The sequence below is a fragment of the Lissotriton vulgaris genome, chromosome 1_1 (assembly GCF_964263255.1).
Source record: "Lissotriton vulgaris chromosome 1_1, aLisVul1.2, whole genome shotgun sequence".
In the NCBI taxonomy this organism is placed as follows: domain Eukaryota; kingdom Metazoa; phylum Chordata; class Amphibia; order Caudata; family Salamandridae; genus Lissotriton; species Lissotriton vulgaris.
In genome coordinates, this window is record NC_141685.1 from 745,029,036 (window position 1) to 745,051,319 (window position 22,284).

Genomic DNA, 22,284 nt, shown 5'->3' on the forward strand with positions numbered 1-22,284 from the left:
AGCCTCTGTTAAAGAACCACAATTTTGTCTATGTTATGTTATGTTAGGGTAATAGTGATTTATAGCGCGTGCGGCTACTCATGAGTGTCACGGCGTGAAAAGCCAATATTGAAAACAGTAAGGAACTGAGGGAGATTACCAATTAAGTAAACAGCAGGGTCTTTAGTCTTTTCTTTAACATGCAGGGTTCGTGAATGCTGCGCATTTCAAGAGGGAGAGAATTCCAAGCTTCGGCCTGCTTTGAAGGATAGAGAGCTACATCCAAATCTTACCCGCCGAAAGTGAGGGATCGAAGCTAGGCACTTTGAAGCGGAACGCAGATGCCTTTGTGGAGTATAAAAACTAAACCGTTTCCTCAGATAGAGGGGACCTAATCCATAAAGGGCTGAATGGGCCATTGTGAGAGCCTTAAATTTGACTCTTTGGGGCACTGGAAGCCACAAATGATGTTTTACACTGGACCTGCCCGGTATACCCATCAGAGCTCTGGCCTCAACGTTCTGTATTACCTGGAGTTTCTTGAGCTGGTATCCTGGTAGTCCAATATAAAGTGCATTGGCATAGTCAAGGCGGCAAAGGATCAGAGCACGTGTGACCACCTCCTTATCAGACCTGGGTAATAGAGGAAGAAACTTCCTAAGAGACTTCAGTGTGCCAAAGCATTGGCCGGCCAGTTTCTTTACTTGTGTAGAGAACCTGAGATTTTCCTCGAACCAAACGCCCAAGTTCTTGACTGCCTGTACATGGAACTGGGGAGGGGATATTCTGGTAGCCAAAGGGCTTCCCTGAACTGTGGGGGAAAGGATCTGAATAAAAGGATTTCGGACTTGTCTTCATTGCACTTTAACTGGGCGGCTGCAAGCCATTTGAAAACGGCTGTTAGACAGTTTTTTGCATTCGTTGGGGAGATATCTGAGTCCTTCCAAGTGAAGAGGAGCTGGGTATCATCTGGATAGGCGATGATTTTTGCTCCAGGCTCCTCAGCCAGATAGACCAGAGGGGTGACATATACATTAAAAAGGAGGGAGCTCAAGGTAGAACCCTGAGGTACTCCAGTAGTCAGCTTTTGTGAGGTTGATGAAAAAGGAGGTAGCCACACTTGCTGTGATCTGTCTGCCAAAAATGCTTTCACCCAGTCCCACACTGGGCCAATTACACTAATGTTCGCGAGGCGTGCTAGTAACAGTGAGTGTGGCACCGTGTCAAAGGCGGCAGAGAGGTCCAAAAAAATCAGAGCCGCACTCCCGCCCCCCTTCAAACATTCTCTAATGGCTTCAGATATTTCCACCAGCAGCGTCTCTGTGCTGTAAGTAGCTCTAAACCCTGACTGAGCAGGATGTAACGATCCTGAAGCCTCTACAAAATTGGCCAGCTGCTTAAAGGCCGCCTTTTCGCATACCTTGGGTACCACAGGAAGGAGGGAAATGGGGCAATAGTTGGCAGGGTTGGCCGGGTCGAGAGAAGGTTTATTAAGCAGAGGGAGAAGTTTGGCCTGCTTCCATTCGGGCAAAACTGTGGCATATTGGAAGGACAAATTGATGAGTGAATTAACTTCTGGATTAACAGCTTCTGCCACAGCGGCCAGCAAGCGGGCATGACAGGGGTCTGTTGATGAGCCAGATTTCAGTTATTTCAAAATAGTCAGTGAGTCTTGGTGAGCAACAGCAGAAAATTCATTCAGACAGGGAGAAGGATGAATTAGAAACATCATGGATAGGGCTGGCCATATTCAGCGGGATAAGCAGGTCCTGTTCAGAGTTGGAGACATCAAAACTGGCTTGTATCGCCTGGATTTTATCAATGAAGAGACTCAAAAGTTTCTCACACCAGATGGCCAATGGAGGTATTGATATCTCCTCTGCCCTAGGGGTCACAAAACTTTGCACAATGGAAAAAATGTCCTTGGCGTTATTACGGGTCTGGGCTATGCGGTCTGCATAATGCTGACTTTTGGCTGGGTTTATGTAATCGTAATAACCTTTCTGGGCTTTTCTAAGTGCTATTTTAGCAAGAGGGCAACAGGCCACTCTCCAATTCCGTTCTAGTTTTTTGCAATGTCTTTTTTGGTCTTTATGCTCCTTTGGAAACCAGGGTTTGGATGGAGAGATTCTAAGCCGCTTTGCAGAACCGGACGAAGCTAGCTGCTCCACTGCCTGTGAAACCCAGCTCTCAAAATGTTTCGCTGCTCCCTCCAAGCTGGTAGCAGGGGGAGGACGGGAGTCTATCAAGGTTGAGCATAAGTGTAAGGGATCAATTTTGTGTATGGGTTTCCCCTGGACCTGCTTACTAGGAACATGAGGCGCCTGAATCTATCTATTCTCTGTGCGGTCTAAGTTATCTCTCACCACTTCATGCACCATCCAGGAGACAGATTTGTATAGCCATCTTAACATAGTCCAACAGATGTCATGCACTTATTTCTGTACAGCTCCTATGTCCTCCCTCCCCCTGTCTCTCTAAGTATCCCTCATATGTCCAAGTATTTGCATGTCAAAGCCTAGAGTTCTATACCCATCCACTTGTCGTACATGGCTGAAGATCACACTCACCATCATTTTCACATCCAAGAATATCACCGTGTATCCACAACAGTATATCACAGAATATGTTCATCGCACCACTCCACCATGACTGAAAAGGTCCCTCTAAAAACTACAGATACAGGTCAACAAAAGCATTTTAGCAAAATCTTATGAAACACTGGAGGTCTCTCTAATTAACGACATCCCAATCTCCTTAGCAGGTGTCTCTTTAAGCACCTCTTTTAGAGTTGTAGTCGAGTTCACTAACTACCCTAGCAAATAATACCTATTGGTTTTACAAAGAGATTGCATCCAGCGCAATACATCTCTCACAATTTGTCTTAAACCTGTATTTGTAACCAGGTATTTATAAAGCACGAATTAATCACCCCTAAGGGTCTCAAGGCGCTGGGGGCCGCTGGGGAGATTAAGCAAGCTATTGCCCAGAGCCACATTGTGCTCTGGGCAATAGGCACTGGGGATCGAACCATGAGCCCTGTGCTCCAGAGTCAGCCGCCAAGCAACTGCAATGGTACCCTAGCTCTCTTAAGACCGGTCTACCCCCCAATAGTGGGATGCAGGACACACCCCCTGTCTGTCACGTGATCTATTTCCATTGATTGTAGTTTACTATCTATGGATTATGTGCAGGGCCGGACTGGGAACAGAAGACGGCCCTGGCAAACTGCTCAGTAGGCCCCCCTGGGGTGAGGGGGACTGCAGCCAAGCAGTTTGCAAGGGCCGATTTTGTTACAATGGGCCGATATTGCCGACCCCCGGTAACAAAAACGGCCCCCAGGGGCCCAAAACTGGCCCCCACCCTAGCAGCCTACCGGGGACACACCCAGTGACCGCTATGGCCAGTCCGGCTCTGCTTATGTGCTCCTGCAAGTCTGACCAATCATTCAGGGTGGTAAATGTAGCTAAAGGAATTCAAGCAGGCATTGATTCTGTGCCCGCTTGCCTTCCTCATTCCCCGCCATCTTCCTTTCCCTCCAATCCTTTCTCCAAGTGTCCTGATTAACTCACCTGTGCTTCTTTTCCAGCGGCAGGATGTCCTATAAAGAGATGTACACAGTAGTACGAGTGATATCTCCTCCACTGGGCCTGGGAGAGAACTGCCCCTACAGGGTGGCGTGCAAGGTTTGGCACCTGGTCCACCAGTCACGACCCACCAGCGGGGACGCAGCATTAACCCCCTCCTCTGCCCTGCCTTTGCTCTGCAGCTGCCCCTTGCCAAGGGGAAACTCACGTTGCTTTTCTGCGAGTTTAAAGAAACAGCTCACTCCCACTGCAGGCAGCTGTAAGAGGGATAGAGAAGTGTGGCCGAGCCCAGGCAGTAATTCATTGGTCTCCATGCAGGAGAAGCTTAGAGAGTATGCTTGCGTTTTTATATGCCAGATAGGTTCCTGCACATGCATTCCAGAGGAAATGTGAAAAGTGCAGTATTAGTGTCCATGCACACGGATGGAAATTCCCAACAGGAGATTTTTTTCTAAATCGACATGATGGGTTCAGTTTGCTAGTATGTGATGATAATTCAGTGCTTGTAACTGAGCCCAGGTAAGAAACTGACAGAAGGAAAATATAGATAGCTGGGTAACTCAATCAGGCCTAGGAATAGGAAATAGAAGAGAGATGGACGTATATTTATTTTCCAGAAAAATAACTGTAGTAGGAATACTGTAGAGAAAAATGTTGTAGGATAGATACTGTTTATGGGAAAAAGGAGGAAAGACGAGAAGCAAAATATTAGTAAATATTAGCAGAGGAAACGTGGAAGAGTGAGTGTACAACAGGGTTGGGAGAGAAGAACTGTGCGTGTAGAACATGAATGAAAGAGAGATAACATGCAAGTATATGGGAGTGCTTGATGTGCACAGGGCTGGTGTTGCATGTAAAGGCAAAGTATGTCTGTGCACAGGAAAGTTCTGGCGCATATGAATAAACAGGAGATACCAAGAGACATTATTCCACATGATTGATCTTTTCCCCGATTTTACTTAAGGAAATTAATATATATTTGCAATAATACGCAACTAATCCCGCAGATTATTTTTCTTCGATACTTCTTAGTTAGGTACTTCAGATACCTCTCAGAAAAGGGACTTCTGAAGTTACAGTTATTTTACTATTGCTTCTATCTATGTTCATCATACCACCACCGACATAACCAGCTTTCCCATTTACTTTAATTCGTTCTTGCGAATACTGCTCAAAGTTAGACGCATCCATTATGCCATCTTCAATGGTATTGGTACAGTCCAAAGGAAACTTTAGAACCTGCTTCTTTTTTTGCTGCTCTTTGTTGCAGGCTTCGTCACAGATGTGATTGCGACTCAATTATGACCACATGATTGATCCACTCGGTGCATCTGTCCCTATCTACCAAAAACTTCTTGCTCAAGATCCCTAACGCTTCACAGATAGATTTCGCTCTCCAGATTCTTTATTTTTGACTGCAACAATTCTTTTTAACAGTGATTATGACAGGGTGTCCACACCTACATTTCAGGGCCTTGTGTGACTCCAGCTGATTGTGGGGACATCTTAGTACATAACTCACAGCTTTTCAAACTTTTCATGTTGGTGACACACTTTTTGAAGATGCATCATTTTGGGACACAGTAAGGCAGTGTAGCGAGCGATCGTAGCGAGCGAGCCCAAACCACCTAAGGGGGTTCGGGAGGGTTGTCACTAACTCTGTCTGTTTCCCTCTCTAACTGTCTCTCTCTGCTTCTGTCCCTCTGTCTCCGTCCCTCTGTCTCCCTCCCTCTGTCTCCCTCCATCTGTATCCCACCCTCTGTCTCCCTCCCTCTGTCTCCCTCCCTCTGCCTCTATCTGTCTGTCTGTCCCTGTCTCCCTCGCTGTCTATCAGTCTCTACCTCGGCTGTCCCTGTCTCTATCTCTATCTCAGTCTGTCCATGTCTCTATCTCGGTCTCTCTCTGTCTCCCCACTTCTCTCTGTCTCCCTTCCTCTCTCACTCTGTCTCCCTCTCTCCCTCTGTCTCCCTCTCTCTCTGTCTCCATCAGTCACACTCTGTCTCCCTCTCTCTCCCTCTGTCTCCCTCTCCATCTCCCTCTCTGCTTCTTTGTCTCAGTCTCTGCCTCTGTCTGTCCCCTTCTCTGCCTCTATCTGTCTGTCTGTCCCTGTCTCCCTCTCTGTCTGTCTGTCTCTGCCTCTGTCTGTTCCTGTCTCTGTCTGTCCCTGTCTCTATCTCGATCTGTCCCTGTCTCTATCTCGGTGTGTCTCCCAGTCTCCCTACCTCGCTCTGTCTCTCAGGCTCACTTCCTCTCTCGCTCTCTCTCTCTCTCTCTCTCCCTCTCTCTCTGTCTCCCTCTTTCTCACTCACTCTGTTTCCCTCTCTCTCTCTGTCTTCCTCTCTCTGTCTCCCTCCCTCTCTCTGTCTCCCTCCCTCTCTCTGTCTCCCTTCCTCTTGTCTCCCTCTTGTCTCTCTCCCTCTTGTCTCTCTCCATCAGTCTCCCTCCATCTGTCTCCATCCCTCTGTCGCCCTCCTCCCTCTGTCGCACTCCTCCCTCTGTCTGTCGCCCTCCTCCCTCTGTCTGTCCCCCTCCTCCCTCTGTCTGTCGCCCTCTGTCTGTCGCCCTCTGTCTGTTGCCCTCTGTCTGTCGCCCTCTGTCTCTGTCCCTCTGTCTCCGTCCCTTTGTCTCTGTCCCTCTGTCTCCGCTCCTCTGTCTCCCTCTCTCTCTCCCTCTGCCTGTCTCCCTCTCTCTCCCTCTGTCTGTCTCCCTCTCTCGCTCCCTCTGTCTGTCTCCCTCTCTCTCTCCCTCTGTCTGTCTCCCTCTCTATGTCTCCCTCTGTCTGTCTCCCTCTCTCTGTCGCCCTCTGTCTCCGTCCCTCTGTATCCCTAGCTCTCCCCCTCTCTGTCTCCCTCCCTTTCTGTCTCCCTCCCTTTCTGTCTCCCTCCCTCTGTCTCTCTCCCTCTCTCTCTCTCCCTCTGTCTCCCTCTGTCTGTCTCCCTCTCTCTCCCCATGTCTGTCTCCCTCTCTCTTTCCCTCTGCCTGTTTCCCTCTGCCTGTTTCCCTCTGTCTGTCTCCCTCTCTATGTCTCCCTCTCTATGTCTCCCTCTGTCTCGGTCTTCCTCCCTCTATCTCCCTCTCTCTCTGTCTCCCTCTCTCTCTCTTTCTGTCACCCTCTGTCTCCCTCTCTCTCTGTCTCCCTCTCTCTCTGTCGCCCTCTGTCTCTCTCCCTGTCTCCCTCTGTCTCCGTCCCTCTGTCAACCTCCCTCTCCCCCTCTGTCTCCCTCTGTCCCCTCACCCCGCTTGTGTTTCAGCCTGGGCAGAGACAGCTTCCTGGACACACACAGCCGCACCCCAGTACTTCGCAGGTCTTTAAAATACCATTCACTGCTTTGTTGTGAATTACTTGGCCCCCATAGAGCAGAGTGTCAGGCAGTCTGCGCTGCTGCAGCAGTGTTTGCTGACACTCTTTCAAAGGAATGCCTCTTAATTAGCAGCAGTTATGTGCAAAGTGCCATTAATACCAGTGTCATCCCGCGACACACCCACCCTTTGCAGGCGACACAGTACTGTGTCGGGACACACAGTTTGGAAAGCTCTGACATAACTGGTGCTGGCTTTCTCTAACCGTTCAATTTCCTTTTGTGTGCACCAACGTCAAGACTCTAGATTATGTTGGAAACCATGTTCAATGTTGCACATACTTTTTTTTTTTTTTTTGCTTTTCTTGCTTTTTTAATTTATTTTTCCCTCGCATTATAATAAAAGGCCTTCAGGTTTCCACAGTTCAGTAAATGCAAGAATGTGATGTTAAAGGCTGACCACCGTGACTGTTGTACGTGGATCCTAGGGATTGAGCATGGTAGGCGGAAAGGTGATCCTTCCAGATGTAATGCATTTTAATACTAGCTGCAATGCTCAGCCCCCGAGAGAAAAGAAATCAACGTCTCAGGTACGTTTGCTCCCAGGGAGCAACGGTTCCTGAGAGTGAGGAATAGATCATTCCTGACTTTCACAGGACTAATGCTTAGAAAAGGAAGTGCTTGAGGTCTCCTAGTGAATGCTTGTCTTCCAGTCACAGTAATTTCTCTGAAAACACAAAGGAAGATGATAACTCCCTCACTGGACTATGAGGGGAAATTCCAATCAGTTTGGAGGTTTTGGATTCTTAGTTAACCGGCCTCAAAGCGGCCCTGGCTGCTTACCTCTGATTGGGAGAATGCACCAGTTGTATTGGCAGCAATACTAACAACTGGAGCCTCTAAGAGAGGGAAGTTCAGTATAATGATAACATTGAGGAATTAGTTAGCCTCTTTTTATATCTATCCAAAGTGCAGATTCAGGATGAAGGCATCCATTGTCTGTGTAGATGATGATGCCTTAATTATTTAAGGACATTTGAATTTTGTTGAGTATCAACAGGAAGACATTTCCACTTCTTGCCTGTACAACTGAATTGCCAGGGAATTTGAAATTGTGTGTTGGGGACATCCTTTGTCACATCTCTTAGCTCACCCTGCAGATCGTTGAATTGAAAATTGAATAACTACTAGGGACCAGCAAATATCATTGCTTCACTCCAGTATTCAACTGGAATCTCTGGGTCAGCTTTCCTCTTTTGCAATAGCAAACTTTTGTTGATGAAGCTTGGTTTAGCCCCTTAATCATGTGATTATACGAAAATTCACGCCGGACTTCTTTAATTTTTCAAAGACCTTTTCTCTTTGAACCTAACCAAACACTTGTGAAAAGACCAAAAAGACTGTATATAAGGGGTACCTTCTTCCTGATCATATTGAAATAAAATAAACCATTGACCTACAGTCTAGAGACTTGATCCTCCTTGTGTAACCAAATGTTACAATAATATTCTGAGGAAAATATTAGTTTCCATGTTAATGAGAGATATCACTCTTTATCATCAACTTATTGTTTTTAGATAGGATATGTGAATCAGACTTATGCAAGAAAATTACTATTACTAAGATCTACAAAATCCAGGTCCTTAGTCCTGTTCTGGAAGACTACAATATTGGCCTCTCTGAAGCTTTTCAATATTTTAGCTCCGTTTTATCCTTTGTTGGCTAGAATATTTTTTTGCATCCTCTGCTGAACCTTTTATAGGCAGTTTGTCAAAGTAGGAAGATTTTTCAATCTTCAAACAAATCTTAATGACACCTGCATACATTTAGTAATGCTTGTGGGTTGGGAGAATGCGTGAGCTGAATAATTGAGGCATTGAATAGTGTCAGTCAACGTGTTGATCCTTTAGGTATTTGTCATTTGAGATTAGATTATGTTTAATGGAACAGATCCAGTTTGACTTGTTGAGTACAGTTCAAGAGGAATAATGTTAACAATAATAGTGCTGTTCCACTAATGGTTTCAACTGATGCCACTCTTTCAGGAAGTATGTTGGTGAATGGTATCAAATCCAACTGAGAAGTACTGTACAACTTGTGTACATGGCTGGCTTATCTTGGTCATGGAAGATGAGGAATTTCTCTCTGAAATTTGGGAACATTGTTTCGTTCCTCATCAAAGTCAGAAGCCAAATTGGAAAATGTTTAGTAGGGTACTTGACTCCAGGTGGATTGAAACTTGGCAGGTAACATTTGTTTTGAGTGCTTTCCTGATATGGGTGTATAATTGAAAAGATCTTCCGACCACCAGATGGCTTCTTAGCATGCTTTGGGGCACGAGAAATGTTTCTAGAGATAGGAAAAGTTGATTAAGTTTGTAATATGTATAAGAGCATTGATCCTTAGGTGTATAACGTTCGTGCTGCACATAGCCCATGAAAGTGTTGATTTTCAGAAGGCCATCAAAACCTTTTTGATGTTTGATTCATTTACAGGGTTAAACTTGTGGAAGGGTGTGCAGAAAGGGGGAAAGTTATGTTAGCGTGGTCAGTAAAAAAGATTACTGATAGCAATTTTGGTACTGATTGACATTACTGAAAAGTCACAAAGGCGTGCTGAAGAAGGCAGTGAGTTGTTTGAGGAATTTAGTAACACCATCTTCTTGTAAACTCAGAAGAGTTCTGTGGTGGAGCTTTCAGATTCTGTGATGCAGGATTGAAAACATTATATTTTTTGCTGTGGTGCAGGCTAATTTATATTCAGAAGAGTTTATGCAACAAATGCATCTCCCAAGAATTCTGCCATGAAGTTCTAATATCGCCGAAAATAACAGGTTAGGACAGTCACCTTCCTCATGACCTCTCTTGTGAGTTAAGAAAAAAAATGGTTAGGGGAAGGTTGGGATGGTAAATTGGGACCATGTGTGCAATCTAAGAATGCTATGGATGCCCATGACCAGGTAGTTATATGGAAGTGGTTTCAGCTATTTCTGATCATCTGAGCTGAAAGGGCATTCTGATTCCTCAGCTGATGACTTCCTCAGATGACCTCCATGTAGGCTTCACACAGATGTGCCTTGCACTTTGTAGTTTTGGTCTAGGCCTGCACTTACTCACTCCCCATAAATACATACACACTCATTTTCTCTATTTCATTCTCTCTCCATCTCTCTCTTTCAGACCTTTGTCTCCTTCTCAGTGCAGGGTGCAGCAGTGAAGTGTCTTGAGTTACTAGGCCTGGACTTCAAAATGAGGGGGAAGCAGCAACACATTTAGTCAAAATGGCTGGGCAGACTCTTCCAACATCCAGACTAGGCGCATTCTACCATTCATCATCATCATCATCATCATCATCATCTCATTTATAGAGCATGCACCACCTATCAATCAATCAATGACACTTGTAAAGCGCGCTACATACCCGTAGGGTCTCAAGGCGCTGGGGGGGGGGGGGGTGCCGCTACTGCTCGAACAGCCAGGTCTTCAGCTTCTTCCTGAAGGAGAGGTGGTCTTGGGTCAGGCGCAGGTCGGTCGGGAGGGAGTTCCAGGTCTTGGCAGCCAGGTAGGAGAAGGACCTTCCTCCTGTAGTCGCTCTTTGGAGACCTAACAGTCTCTTGGCTGTGGAATTAATTGACTGCAGTTGCTTAGTACATGAGTGTTTTAAAAAAAATGATTGGACGAGTGTCTCCAGTGCTCTTGTGGAGGATTCAATAAAGCTGGGCCCTGGACTGAAAAACCTCTGTCATCCTCAGATATTTTGTTGACTTGGGTGTGTTTTTGTGTTGGCTGTGGAGCATACTCATTTCCTAGCATTTGAAATTTAGTTGGGCAGATGTTGAGTTGCTAGAATTTTGACACATTTGCAAATCCAACATCCTGTTTGGAAAAATGTTTTTCCAAGGAGTGGGAGCCTGTGCAGAGATCTTTAAATCTATTACACATACTCCCCCCTGCCAATACTGGTGATCAGCTCGACTGCAGTGGTTTTGCTCTCTACATATCAGCAATCAAACTGGCTGGTAGGACAACATACAGGTAATCTCATCTTTAGTGGCACTAACCACTAACAATGTGTGTGCTGCGATAGCAGGGGCAGAATAGGTCTTAGTTTGGCTAGCTAATGAGAGGCACTGCAAACCACTTTTCCTATGTGGGTACTCTTGTGATGTAGACTACAAAGTTAACACCGACGTTCTTGGCCTTTGAGGTGAAACTGCTGGTAAAAACGAAGATTACTGGAGTGTAGAGAGCGAGAATGTTGGGTCTTACCTCCAATTAAATGTTTAGGAACTGTTTAAATGGAGGCAAGTGGCAGATTTCCGTGTTTGCACCTTATTCCATTTTTCCCTGGTGTTCCTCTACTGTCGAAATGTTGCAGGAGATTGTAAACCTGGATATTATATGCCTAAGACTGCATCCTCAATGTGAATATTGTTGAGAATTGAATATAAGGGGTAAGATGGGGTAAGATGGATGATACAGAGGGCAGGTGACAACTGAGAGTTCTGGAGAACCTTGTAAGAGAGTGATTTTCTTCAGTTGTAAAAGGTCAGAAAGCGACTCTGTGGGTGCACTGGCAGAGGAAAGCTCTGAACCTCTTCACTGCACCAAAAATGCCATTTGCCATAGTGGGCATTCACTGCGAGTGATCCCCAGTGCCCTGCAGTGCAGACAGGTTCAACATTCAGCAAACAGCCAGTCCGCGTGCTGATTGGGTCACGTCTGTATAGTCCCTGATAGAGCTTCAGAGAATAGGTTATCATGTTCGCAAAGAACAGACAGCATGAAAGTGAACTACCATTGTGTGCAGCTTTCTCCTTTTCCTCTTAAGATGCCATGCATAATACTTATGACCCCATCATCATAGGACAGGTGTAACATGCTACAAACAGCACACAATCAGGGAATGTAATGACTTAATGGACTCAAGAGGAATATTGCAAAGGACATAATGGTAGGCCATTTCCTGTTCTCCCGTCCTGATGGCTAATGGAGACAGGAGGAATATTACAAAAGACATGCCAGAAGGCCATCTCATATCCAGGTAAGAAGCCCTGTGCCCTTGAACACGAGTCAGCTTCAAACCAATCTTCTAGTTGCAGCCATCCTTCACATGGGGTAGTGGTCAATTCTGTGCTCACACCATGGCTAACTTTTCTTATGTGTGCTCCCTCAAACCTCTTCATAACTGTCCTCTCAGGTTGCTGACTCTCAAAACTGCCTTCCTTGCTGCCATCACCTCAGCTCTCAGGGTGAGGTAGCTGCAGGCTTTGTCTTCTAAGCCCCCTTTTATATCTGTCCATCCAGATAAAGTGGAGCTTTGGACCAAATGTTCACTCCTTCCTAAGGTCGTCCTGCCTTTTCATTTGCGACAATCTATCACTTTGCCCACCTATTATCCACCCCCGCATCCCTCCAAGGAGGAGAAGAGACTCCACCACCTGGATCCAAAACGTGCATTGTCTTTTTATCTTGATCGCACAAAAGGGGGTCCACCCCCTTTTTTACCGCTTTGTTCGCCATAAGTTGGCAGGGTATGCTCAGACGTGAGTCCCTTGCTCACTTTGCCACTGGGTTCAAGCAAGCCGGGCTGAAGACGGCTGAAAAGCCAGAAACCGGTCCTCGGAAGCTTGTTTCCGGTCCACGGAAGGCACAACTTGGCAGTTCGGGCTGGACTGTTCCCATGAGGCACAGGGTCAGACTGATTTGCATATGGCCATGTCTGAACTGGGGTGGCAGAGTGGGCTAAAGAACGGTGATGGATTAAACCCAGATCTGTTGACTGGGTGTGAGTATTTGATTGGTTCCGATGCTCCGTCCATCACCACCCCCTTTTGTATCACATTCTTCTCTACAGCAGTAAATCCTGTTTAGTGGTCCTTCGCCAAAAGGGTATCTGGCCTCCTGGAATTCTTATCGACTACAGCGTCCTGACTCTTCCCGCTGGAGATTTTCGACTACCCAAAAAGTGCCTGCAGCCTTGCCATGCTGAACTTTACCTTCTCAGAACTTGTTCTTCAAAATATTTTCAAAGTCCTTAGGTAAGCGCTGGCCGGGCCCAATCCATTTTTTGTATCCGACCCATGCTCCATTGCAGTGAGCCATATTTTTCAACTTTGACCCGGTCTTGCTAGGTGACTAGGTGTCTGAGGTTGGCCCTTGGATCTTTTAGGCGCTAGTTTTTACTAAACACTCCAGTTCTACTGATCGAATATTTGCTGTTTTGGTGTCAAATAATTTATTAAAGTTTCTTCTCTTTTTCTAAATTCATATGGGATTTTTCTTGTCTTGTGTTTTCGAGTTATTACTGTTTGTGAGCTGCATACACACTTTACACATTGCCTCTTAGTTAAGCCTGATTGTTTTTGTGCCAAGCTGGTCAGGGGTAAGCACAGGTTAATTTAGGGACTTTTGTGGTTCAGCCTGATTGGGATTGTGGCTGTTGCTTAAACAGTGGTCACACCCCATTCATCCAACAGTCCAATTTCTCACACAGCTCCTGTTACCTCCCCTAGGTCCCTCACCAAACAGGATGAACCCACCGCCAAGCTAGCAAGCATGTCCTAGGACTAGGACTGGCAAATCTTCAAAGTTATTCTTACAGAAACTCTACACCCTTAGTCAAGTTAACCATAAACTACAATTTATCACTATCTTTACTCCTCCTGCTGATGTTACCAGGCATATTTACCTCATGTGACTCTATTGACATCAGTCAACCCACCTCGCACCCACCACAATCAGCGACTCTACCAGATATTTATGTTGGGCTTTGATTGTGGTGTTGCACAAAAGATGATGTAACTGTGTTCCTGAGGACTGATTGTGCAGCCAGTGCATCCCCGTGTACCTCTGTCTACCTCACAATTTCTATGCGCAGACAAGAGGCTGCCTCACTTTCTCCTCAAGGCCTTTGAGCTGCTGCCTTTCATAGTTTTAGATCAGTGCTGAACTGGGAGACTGCCCTAGTACATTTTGAGGGAAAATACATCTGCATGTCCGCATGTTTAAGGCTGAAAAACACTATTCCTAAATTTGGTACATCTAATGCCCTTCAGAAGTTAGAATACCACTCACCAGGAAACATGTTGCTCTCATTTCTTGTGTCAGCAGGGCTCTCCCTAGCTAGTTATTAGTCAAATGGATGGCTGTGCTGGAGAAGACAAAGAAGGTGCAGTAGCTAAATAGATACTCTTTTGTCATCATTAGTTTATCAGCATTGTCTAGAACCTTTCCTTTCCCTGGAGTAATTGTAGTGTACAAGAAATATCTTGCCAAAATCAGACAAAATAAGGGAGGATGCGACATTGGGTTTACCCCATGTTCCTTCAGATCCTGGTGAATTACAGTAGAAACAAGAAACTTGCAACAGCGCTCGTACTTGTGCGCGTGCATATTTCAAATCGCCTCCAAGGAGATGCGCGCGGCCAGGATTGTCTCCTGGAAAGCAGACACGGCAACAATAGGTTCTCGGCGAGAACACGCTTCCGCGCGCTTAGCCGAGACCTAAAAAGGTAGTGGTGCTGTCTGAGTTGTTTCAAGTGGTTTTACATTTTTGTAGGGAGTCAGCCAGTAACAGTCCTACCTTTAAGAGTACATTTATTCTAACAAGATTAATTCATTCATACACAGAAGACACACGTTGTTTTCTTTACTATGAGTTACATTGACTCACGGTAGTTCAAATCACTACTTAAGTTATATGGCTCCACAAAGTGCTCTGTCTACAGTGTGAAAGTGCTCGTAAAAAGAATGAGTGTGCGTCAATAGACAACATTCGGTCAATCAATTATAGTTCAAGTCTGACCATCTAAAATATGCAGTTGGTTTTTGGAGTCTGTTTGATGTAGACAACCCAACTGTATGGTATGGGCAAAGGTTTTATTGACATTTCGACCCCTGTGTGTGAGCGATACACTTAATGATCAAAAGTGAATCTTCCTCAGGACAGCAAGTAGAGACACCATAGTCTCTTGGTGTGTTTAAGTCAGTGCTGAGGCTCAAAATGCTCGCTACAGACTCCATCAAAGGCTCCAAAGCATCACCCATGCCAGGAATACTACACTAAGGGACATATTTATGAAAATAGTGGTATAGGGCAGTGCAGCATATCACCTTACTGCACTGCCCTGCATCACTGGGAATATGTAAGAATGTGCCTTATTTATCAAATACAGTGCATTCCTGTTCTTTCCCCATGCGTTGGTGCCATTTTGGCAGCCTAGTGCCAACGCAGTTACCCTTGCAACATGGTGAAAGGGTGCCTCTATTTCATGCAGGATTGTTTTTGTGCAGGAAAAACAGTCATGAGAGGCTTTTTCCTCTTTCTAAGTGTGCTTCTGAATACAGCGTACCATTGAGAGAGGAAAAAATGAAGAGAAATAAAGATATTTCTCTTAGTTATGCCTCACCTGTGGAGGTGTAAGATTCAAGCACATTCCCATCTGGGAATGCATCAAAAACCATGGGAGTGGTGTTGGAACACCCATTGCAATGCCCATGGAATGCCTCCCTTTTGCAGAGTAAGGCAGCGCAGTGATTTGTCCTGCACTGTCAAACTCCAAATTTTTGAAGCCATTCAAAACCACGCAAAGGCTTAGAGGCTTGTGCAACACATGTACCACTTTGCGTGGTGCAAACGTGATGCAAGCCTCTCATAAATATTCCCCTCAGTTCCCTTCACCAAATAGAAAGCGGTCACTTGGTGCGCAGTAAATTGGTACAAACTCCTGGTCAGGATTCCCTAGGGTCTCCGTATTTGCTTATGCAGCGGTGCATGGCTTTCCTGGATTATATATTTTGCATTAACCATCAGAATTCCCTCACATTGTGTGCCTCATCATCAGCTGGAAATTATTGCATTTCCAACAAGCATTGACATATCCATTAGGTCTCGCCTTTTGGACCTTATAAGTGTTTAGACATGCAGAACATTATCCAGGGTGATATACCGCGAGGGATTGAAGAGCCATACAATTTTTACACACTGGGTCATGCAGTCGGATTCAGAAATACATGCTTGCCTTAGGAAACATTTATATGCACATTCCAAGGCTTTTTTAAGGCACAGACAGAAAGACAAGTGCCTTGATGCAAGTCAACATAGCGTTAACATTCTGTGTGGACTGCATCACTGATGGATTGAACTTAGAAACATATTAGATGGTGAAGTAACATATCTCAAGGAATGAAGAGAATGTGGCCAGAGCTGATGACTTGAGAAAAATGTATTCATGAGGCCTTGTGTTACTTGCACGCCTTGTGAAGGCAACCCTCATCTACTTCTGGAATAATAGCACAGCTCAAAATAATTTATTTCCAATGAAAAATATGTACATACCTATAATGCTATAGAGACCGTCCATTAAAGGGCACTTATTTTACACTTATTTTTATACAAAATAGCTATTTTTCTGATGTGACCACCATAAATGTTTAATCCAATACATTTGAGTAGAAAGAATAATGTGATCAGCTTTCTGACTTCCGAACACACTGATTGCTACTTTGACAAGTTGTGTTTTGTATCAAGACATCCATCTACCTCTTTACTTTGGAGTGAAACTAAACCAAGAAACATTGCATCAAACATTTGAATAAACATTTGAGAAAAATTTGCATTGGACCCAGCTTACAGCATGATACCTGAGGTTAGAGAACAGCAGATATGCCATGACATCACAAAGATTTACAGAAAAATATTTTCAGCCTTACATAATGCACAGGGCCATTGGAATTATGTGACAAGGGAAGGTCAAATTATGTGGCAAGGAAAAAGGCTAATTATGTGGATAATGCACATTTTACGATAGCATGATGCAATATGTTATTTTTATACGTTACAAACTCACTGGGAAATGGTTTTCAACCCCATTAGTACCAGTTTAGCACCTAAAATACAGCAATAAGCAACTAAAAGGTAACCAGTATATCCTTGCCAAGGTCCTTCCACTGCGTGACAACACATGTTGTCATGTTTTAGTAACGTTTGATCCTAGCTGGAGCTAGAAGCAATCATTTTATTTGGTTAAAATCTGCAAATTAGGTAGCAGATAATGGATTATGTGGCAAATCCATATCTATGTGGAAAACACCAAAGGTGTCAAATCATATAGGGGGCATATTATCAACAACTAGCGATATTTATCGCTAAATAAGCTTAGCAATGTTTTATTTATTGCCGCGCATTACCGGATTTTATCACAGAGATAACGTGCTATGAGCAACGATTATCTCCAAAGCGATAAAATATCCAGCGATAGCGGCGAAATGCATTAATATTGCTGGAAATCCAGCGATATTCAGGCATTTTCGCTAATAGGGACTTACCCTGAATATCCAACTCCCATTGGATATACAGGCTAAGAACTGGTCTGAGCAGGCGTTAGTTTTCAGCGATATTCGCGCTAATTTGGTCAGTACAAGAAGACAAACCAGCCGACATGTGTTTTGTCACATTGAGTCACAGATGTGCCTCTATAGGGCTGTCGGTTTGTGGAATGAATGAAATCATTTGGACCGGTGTAAAACCACCCAGTTTGCGGCAAGTAAAAATTTTCTAATGAGGGTAAGTGAGGAATAAAACGGATCCCCTGGTGTCCCAAGTGGAGACACGGGGGCAACTTAGATCGGATAAATCAAAGTTGAGGGAGACCTGTTCTCCCTGAATGCTTAATGGCGGTCTCGTCAACGTGTTTCCGGATACGGTGTGACGAAACATGTGTCGGCTGGTTGGTCTTCTTGTACTGACCAAATTGAAATAAAACTCTTTTTCACATGAAAATCGAATGTTGATCTCTGTTATTTACCAATGAACACTTACAAACATTCGGTTCTGACACCGGAACCCCATCAGACTCAACACGTGTGCACAGGACTTTGATTAACTTCTTCTTTGTTGTTGCCTTTAATTTCTCAGGCACAGCCTCTTTTCTTTGCCTTTTTCTCACTAATGAAGCCCGCAAGAAGCTCTGTATTGCCCTTGTTGTAGTTTTTGTTGTAACTTTAAAGCCCCCTGATCAGTGTATGCTGAGTTTGTTTTGTCAGACTGTTCCACTGCATGCAATGTAGCTACATCGTGTGCTTTCTTTCTTTCACCACAAGATGTCGTTGTAGTTTATTATTTTGCAGACCATGACCACAGGCTACTCAAATTACCATTATTAAATGACTGAAAACTAGTGTGAAAAGAAAACAACTGCATCAAAAATCTGCGGTCTGAGTGAGAGTCAGCTTGAGATAGATATGAAATGGCTCGAGTCTGTAAGACTATGGGGGTGCCTTAACATTGTGTGATTCTGTGCAAATTACTTAAATGTCCCATGCCGAAAATAATAAATATGAATGTGTGTAATGTAACTAGCGCTCATGTAAAGTGCTCACCGAGTAGCAGAGCACCCCTGTCGCAGCAACTCTGATCAGAGCACAACAGCTGGTCTTTTCCGGCTCATGGCAACAAGGATATTAAAAGGGGCAAAGTGAAAGGCGCAGCAGCGCACGAGGATTGTTAAAGGAGCAGGCACCGGCCATTGGGAGGAGTTAAACAAACTCTAGCAGAAAACAAAGGCAAGCAGCAAAGCGGGAGGGGTTTGGAGGACAGGGAAATACTCTCGCCTTAAAGTCAGAGAAAGAAAATTACCTTGCATCTGCCATTTGATCTCGATCTTTGAATGCACAGCAAATGTGAGGAGATAACAGGAATTATAGCCGTGCTTACATAAACAGAAGCCGGAGCTCAGGCAAACAGTAACATGACATGAGCAGAAACATCAATCTGGTCAAATGCTAGTTTAGAAAGGAAAAAAGTAGTCCCTAAACAGATGCCATAATGAGACAAGTGGAAGGGTACAAAAGGGAAAAGTAGTCCCTAAACAGATGCTACAATGAGACAAGTAGAAGGGTACAAGTACTAAGGCATTGCTCGGTGGATTGAAAATGAGGGACAAATAGGAAAGACTGACCACTAGAAAGCATTGATTTTTAAAGAACACTGAAACAAACCAATGAAAAGCCACTAGCCCACAAATAAATATATACTAAAGTATATGAAGTTTATACTAAAGTATATACAAGAGGTCTCAAAAGATTGACCTAAACAAGCATTTGCAATGCAATTGGTCTCACATTTGGGACCTTAAATGTATTTAGCTATGCAGCACATTGACCTGGGTGCTGAAACATCTACTGTTCTTTAACATGGAGGTAAAGTAAGCACCAAACTGCGTGACATGCCAGGTATGGGAACACATGGAGACAAATATTGCCTTTCAGCGTTAAATAGTATAGGCCAAAGCTCTGTTTTTAATATAAAACCAAGGCCTTCGATGGTCATATCATTGAAAATACAATGCAGGAAATCCACCAAGTCTTCAGCATCCCCTCTCCATTGTTAGAATGGCATTAGGAAACCCTGCCCAGATCCCCCCTCTACAGCATTCAGCTACTGCAGCTGTTAACTGGACCAGCAAGGTCTTGCATCTATTTGCCTTATGCATGGCTTACACAGGCATGCGTGATAGATGCATATTTCAATCTGCTTCTGCCTTGGTTCATGCAAGGCCTTTACAGGAATTTGTAGGTGAAGTTTCCCCAGCAACTAGCCAGTGGTGTATGGGTTGATTTCACCATTAAAGCTGCATGCTTCTAGATTAGAGCCCTGAAAATCCAGACAAAGGACCTAGAGGCATGTGTTCACTGAATTTTCACAGAGCTTGGCTAAAGTCTCCAAATGACCAGACTATGTGCACAGATTATAGAACGGATACCAGTACCCCCTGGCATGCACCATGTTATCGGACCAGTATCCCAGCTGGGTGGAACAGCAGCAGTGTGTTTAGATTCGTAAACAGACTGGCTGCAAGAATGCCAAGTAACACATGAACACACTCAATGAACAGGCCATTGGATATCTGCTTCTACCTTAACATGAGGCCCCTGGCAGCTAATCCGGAACACTTGGGTAGACACCAACACTTGCCTGACTTAACAACACAACTGACTGCAATGTTTCACTTGTGTTAACGGAATGGCAGCAGACATGCTTTCCAACACACCAACACTCAATACAGGGAGCACATTAACAATTAGTGTCGAGGCTGCTTGTTTACTATTGCGGCTCCATAGACATTTGCTCCAAGGTATGGAGAAGATCAACTGATGCCTGGCTTGCCATACTTCCTTTATCCTGCAAGGGGCACAGGAATAGGCGGATGCCATGACTGATCGCGAGACATCCCCCCACTGCATGCTGTACGCCAACAGATGGGAATACTTGAGTAGATGTTGCTTCTGAACAATCTAGCATCACAAGTGCACGGCTCAACATCTGCATAAGACCTAACTGCCCAATAATGCAGGCAGCTGGTGCGATGCACCTGTTCCAATGCATGGGCAGGTATGGCAACACATATCTGCTCAAAGCAGTGCGGTTAGTTTTAGAAATAGGAGTGTAAATACCACGGATCGTGAGAACCTCTGTGGGGTCACGTGTGCTTGGCCAGATACCCCTGAACCAATGCATGCCGCAGGTTACAGACTGGTCGGTGGAAGTGAAGCTCAAGTAGGCACTCTTCCCTCAATGCTTGTGGCACACTAACCAGTGACACCCGGCTCAAATGCTGAAAACATGTCAACACAACAGTTTGAAGGATGAGTGATCGCAAACAGCACAGTTCCGATGCAGTGAGCATATTCATGGGGTGATAAGAGGATTGCATTCCTTCTGAATGGGATTCATAGGGAAGATAGTTGCCTCCCATTGCACAAGTCATGTTATCCGGGTTACTGGTTGAAACCGGCCTAGCTTCCTGGGTGAAGAAAGCTTAGCATAGGTCGCCTATGCGTGCAATCATACCCCTGCCTAATGCATTCCACTGTTTGTGCTATGAAGCCCTGCAAGCAGCAGCTGGAACTGCTGGTATTCAAAGCATACAGGCAATCAAAGTGGCCTTATGGCTGGAAATAGACGCATGCATTCTTCCGAGTGAGGAATGCAGCGCTTCATGGCAACTCAGCCAGTATGTTACCAGCACATGCATGTCGTCTCCAAAGCCCTAAATGCCACCGCTGCATGCCTCCCACAGTTCACCATGTTATCAGCACATGCATAGGGACTTCTGAAATGAACGTTAATCCCTTCCCTGTCCCAGTGCAATCGTCCCACACATGCAGTGCTGTCAGAAAACAACCCCACCACTACTGATGCTTCTTGAAAATAACGCCCTGGGGCAAAGAAAAATAATACAAAAACACAACAGCCCAAGCCGCCTTCAGGTTAAAGGGCAATCCCAATCCACAGGCTGCACGGCGGCTGCAACAGGGCCCCTCCTGTACTCTCGACCGGCACCCCCTGCAGCCCTGCTCTCTAGGGCACGGAGGGGGCAAGGCTCGGACTGCCTCTGCCTGCTGCACGGGGCTTCCAGCACTTCATCTCTCCAGGCTCTGGGAAGGAGGAACGCTGGGAGCGGAGATCTCAACAGCGCAAGGAGAGGCCCAAATACCAAGCCGAACACACTGAGCTGGAGCAGGAGGAGGGACAGAGCAAGGAGAGGCAGCCATGCTGAGGGGGCACGTCACCACTCGAGCAGGGAGGGAGGGAGAGAGAGAGAGAGAGTAAGAGGTAAGGGGGAGAGGAAAGGGGAAACGGAAGGAAGAGATGTGAGGTCGGTGGAGGAAAGACCGCAGGGAGAGGGGGTAGTGAAGAGAGAGGAAAGGCGGAAGGAAGGATGATAAGTGGGGACGCTAAGATTACTAATGGTAGGAAAATAAGCATTTGCAATGCAATAAGACTCGCATTTACGCAAGACCTTTTACATTGCAAATGGGTGGGCAGGTGGGAGGGGTACGGGAAGGCACGGACAGCAGGAGTGAGAGAAGGCACGGCCAGAGGCGGGGGGGATGGGAAGAAAATAGTGCTCATGAAACATGAACTATAGGGGCCAGTTGCCATGGAAGGATACAAATGATGACATGGCCGTCATAGGAGGGACTAGCAGCCTATAAACCACTCGGAAGGCGGCATTTACAAAAGACAAAGACACAAGCCAGTGAAAAACTGGGTGGGGAAGTGGGCTGGGCTTCCCTCATGTAGTCAACTACCACAGATCGACCCCAGAGCAGTGCTTTCTGGCTCTGGGCTCGACCTAAAATTGACTCAGTCTAAACAGAAGCATATTTTAGATGATCAGACTTATATAATTGAGGGGTCAAATATTGTATACATCTATTGACACACACTCAGTCTTTGCACAAGCACTTTCACACTGCACATGGAGCACTTTGTAGAGTGACGTAACTTATGTAGTGAATTGAACTACTCAGAATCAATATATCTTATAGCAATGAAAACAACATGTGCATGTCTTCTCCATATGAATTTATTAATTTTGTTTGGATTAATGTACTACTTGAGGAAAGATGGTC

The 22,284-nt window shown here is 45.2% G+C and overlaps 1 protein-coding gene across 2 annotated transcripts in view; it reads left to right on the forward strand.

Annotated features, from left to right (window-relative positions):
* The window catches only part of CACNA1E (calcium voltage-gated channel subunit alpha1 E), a 1,936,751-nt gene that overhangs the window by 1,800,513 nt on the left and 113,954 nt on the right, over positions 1-22,284 (forward strand). The window contains exon 39 of one of the 2 annotated variants that reach the window (XM_086955507.1): positions 3,569-3,665. The exons of the other annotated variant lie outside the window; for it this stretch is intronic. Within the exon in view, the coding sequence (XP_086811633.1) occupies positions 3,569-3,665 (97 nt within the window). The remainder of the gene's footprint in view (positions 1-3,568; positions 3,666-22,284) is intronic. 2 annotated transcript variants of the gene reach the window in all.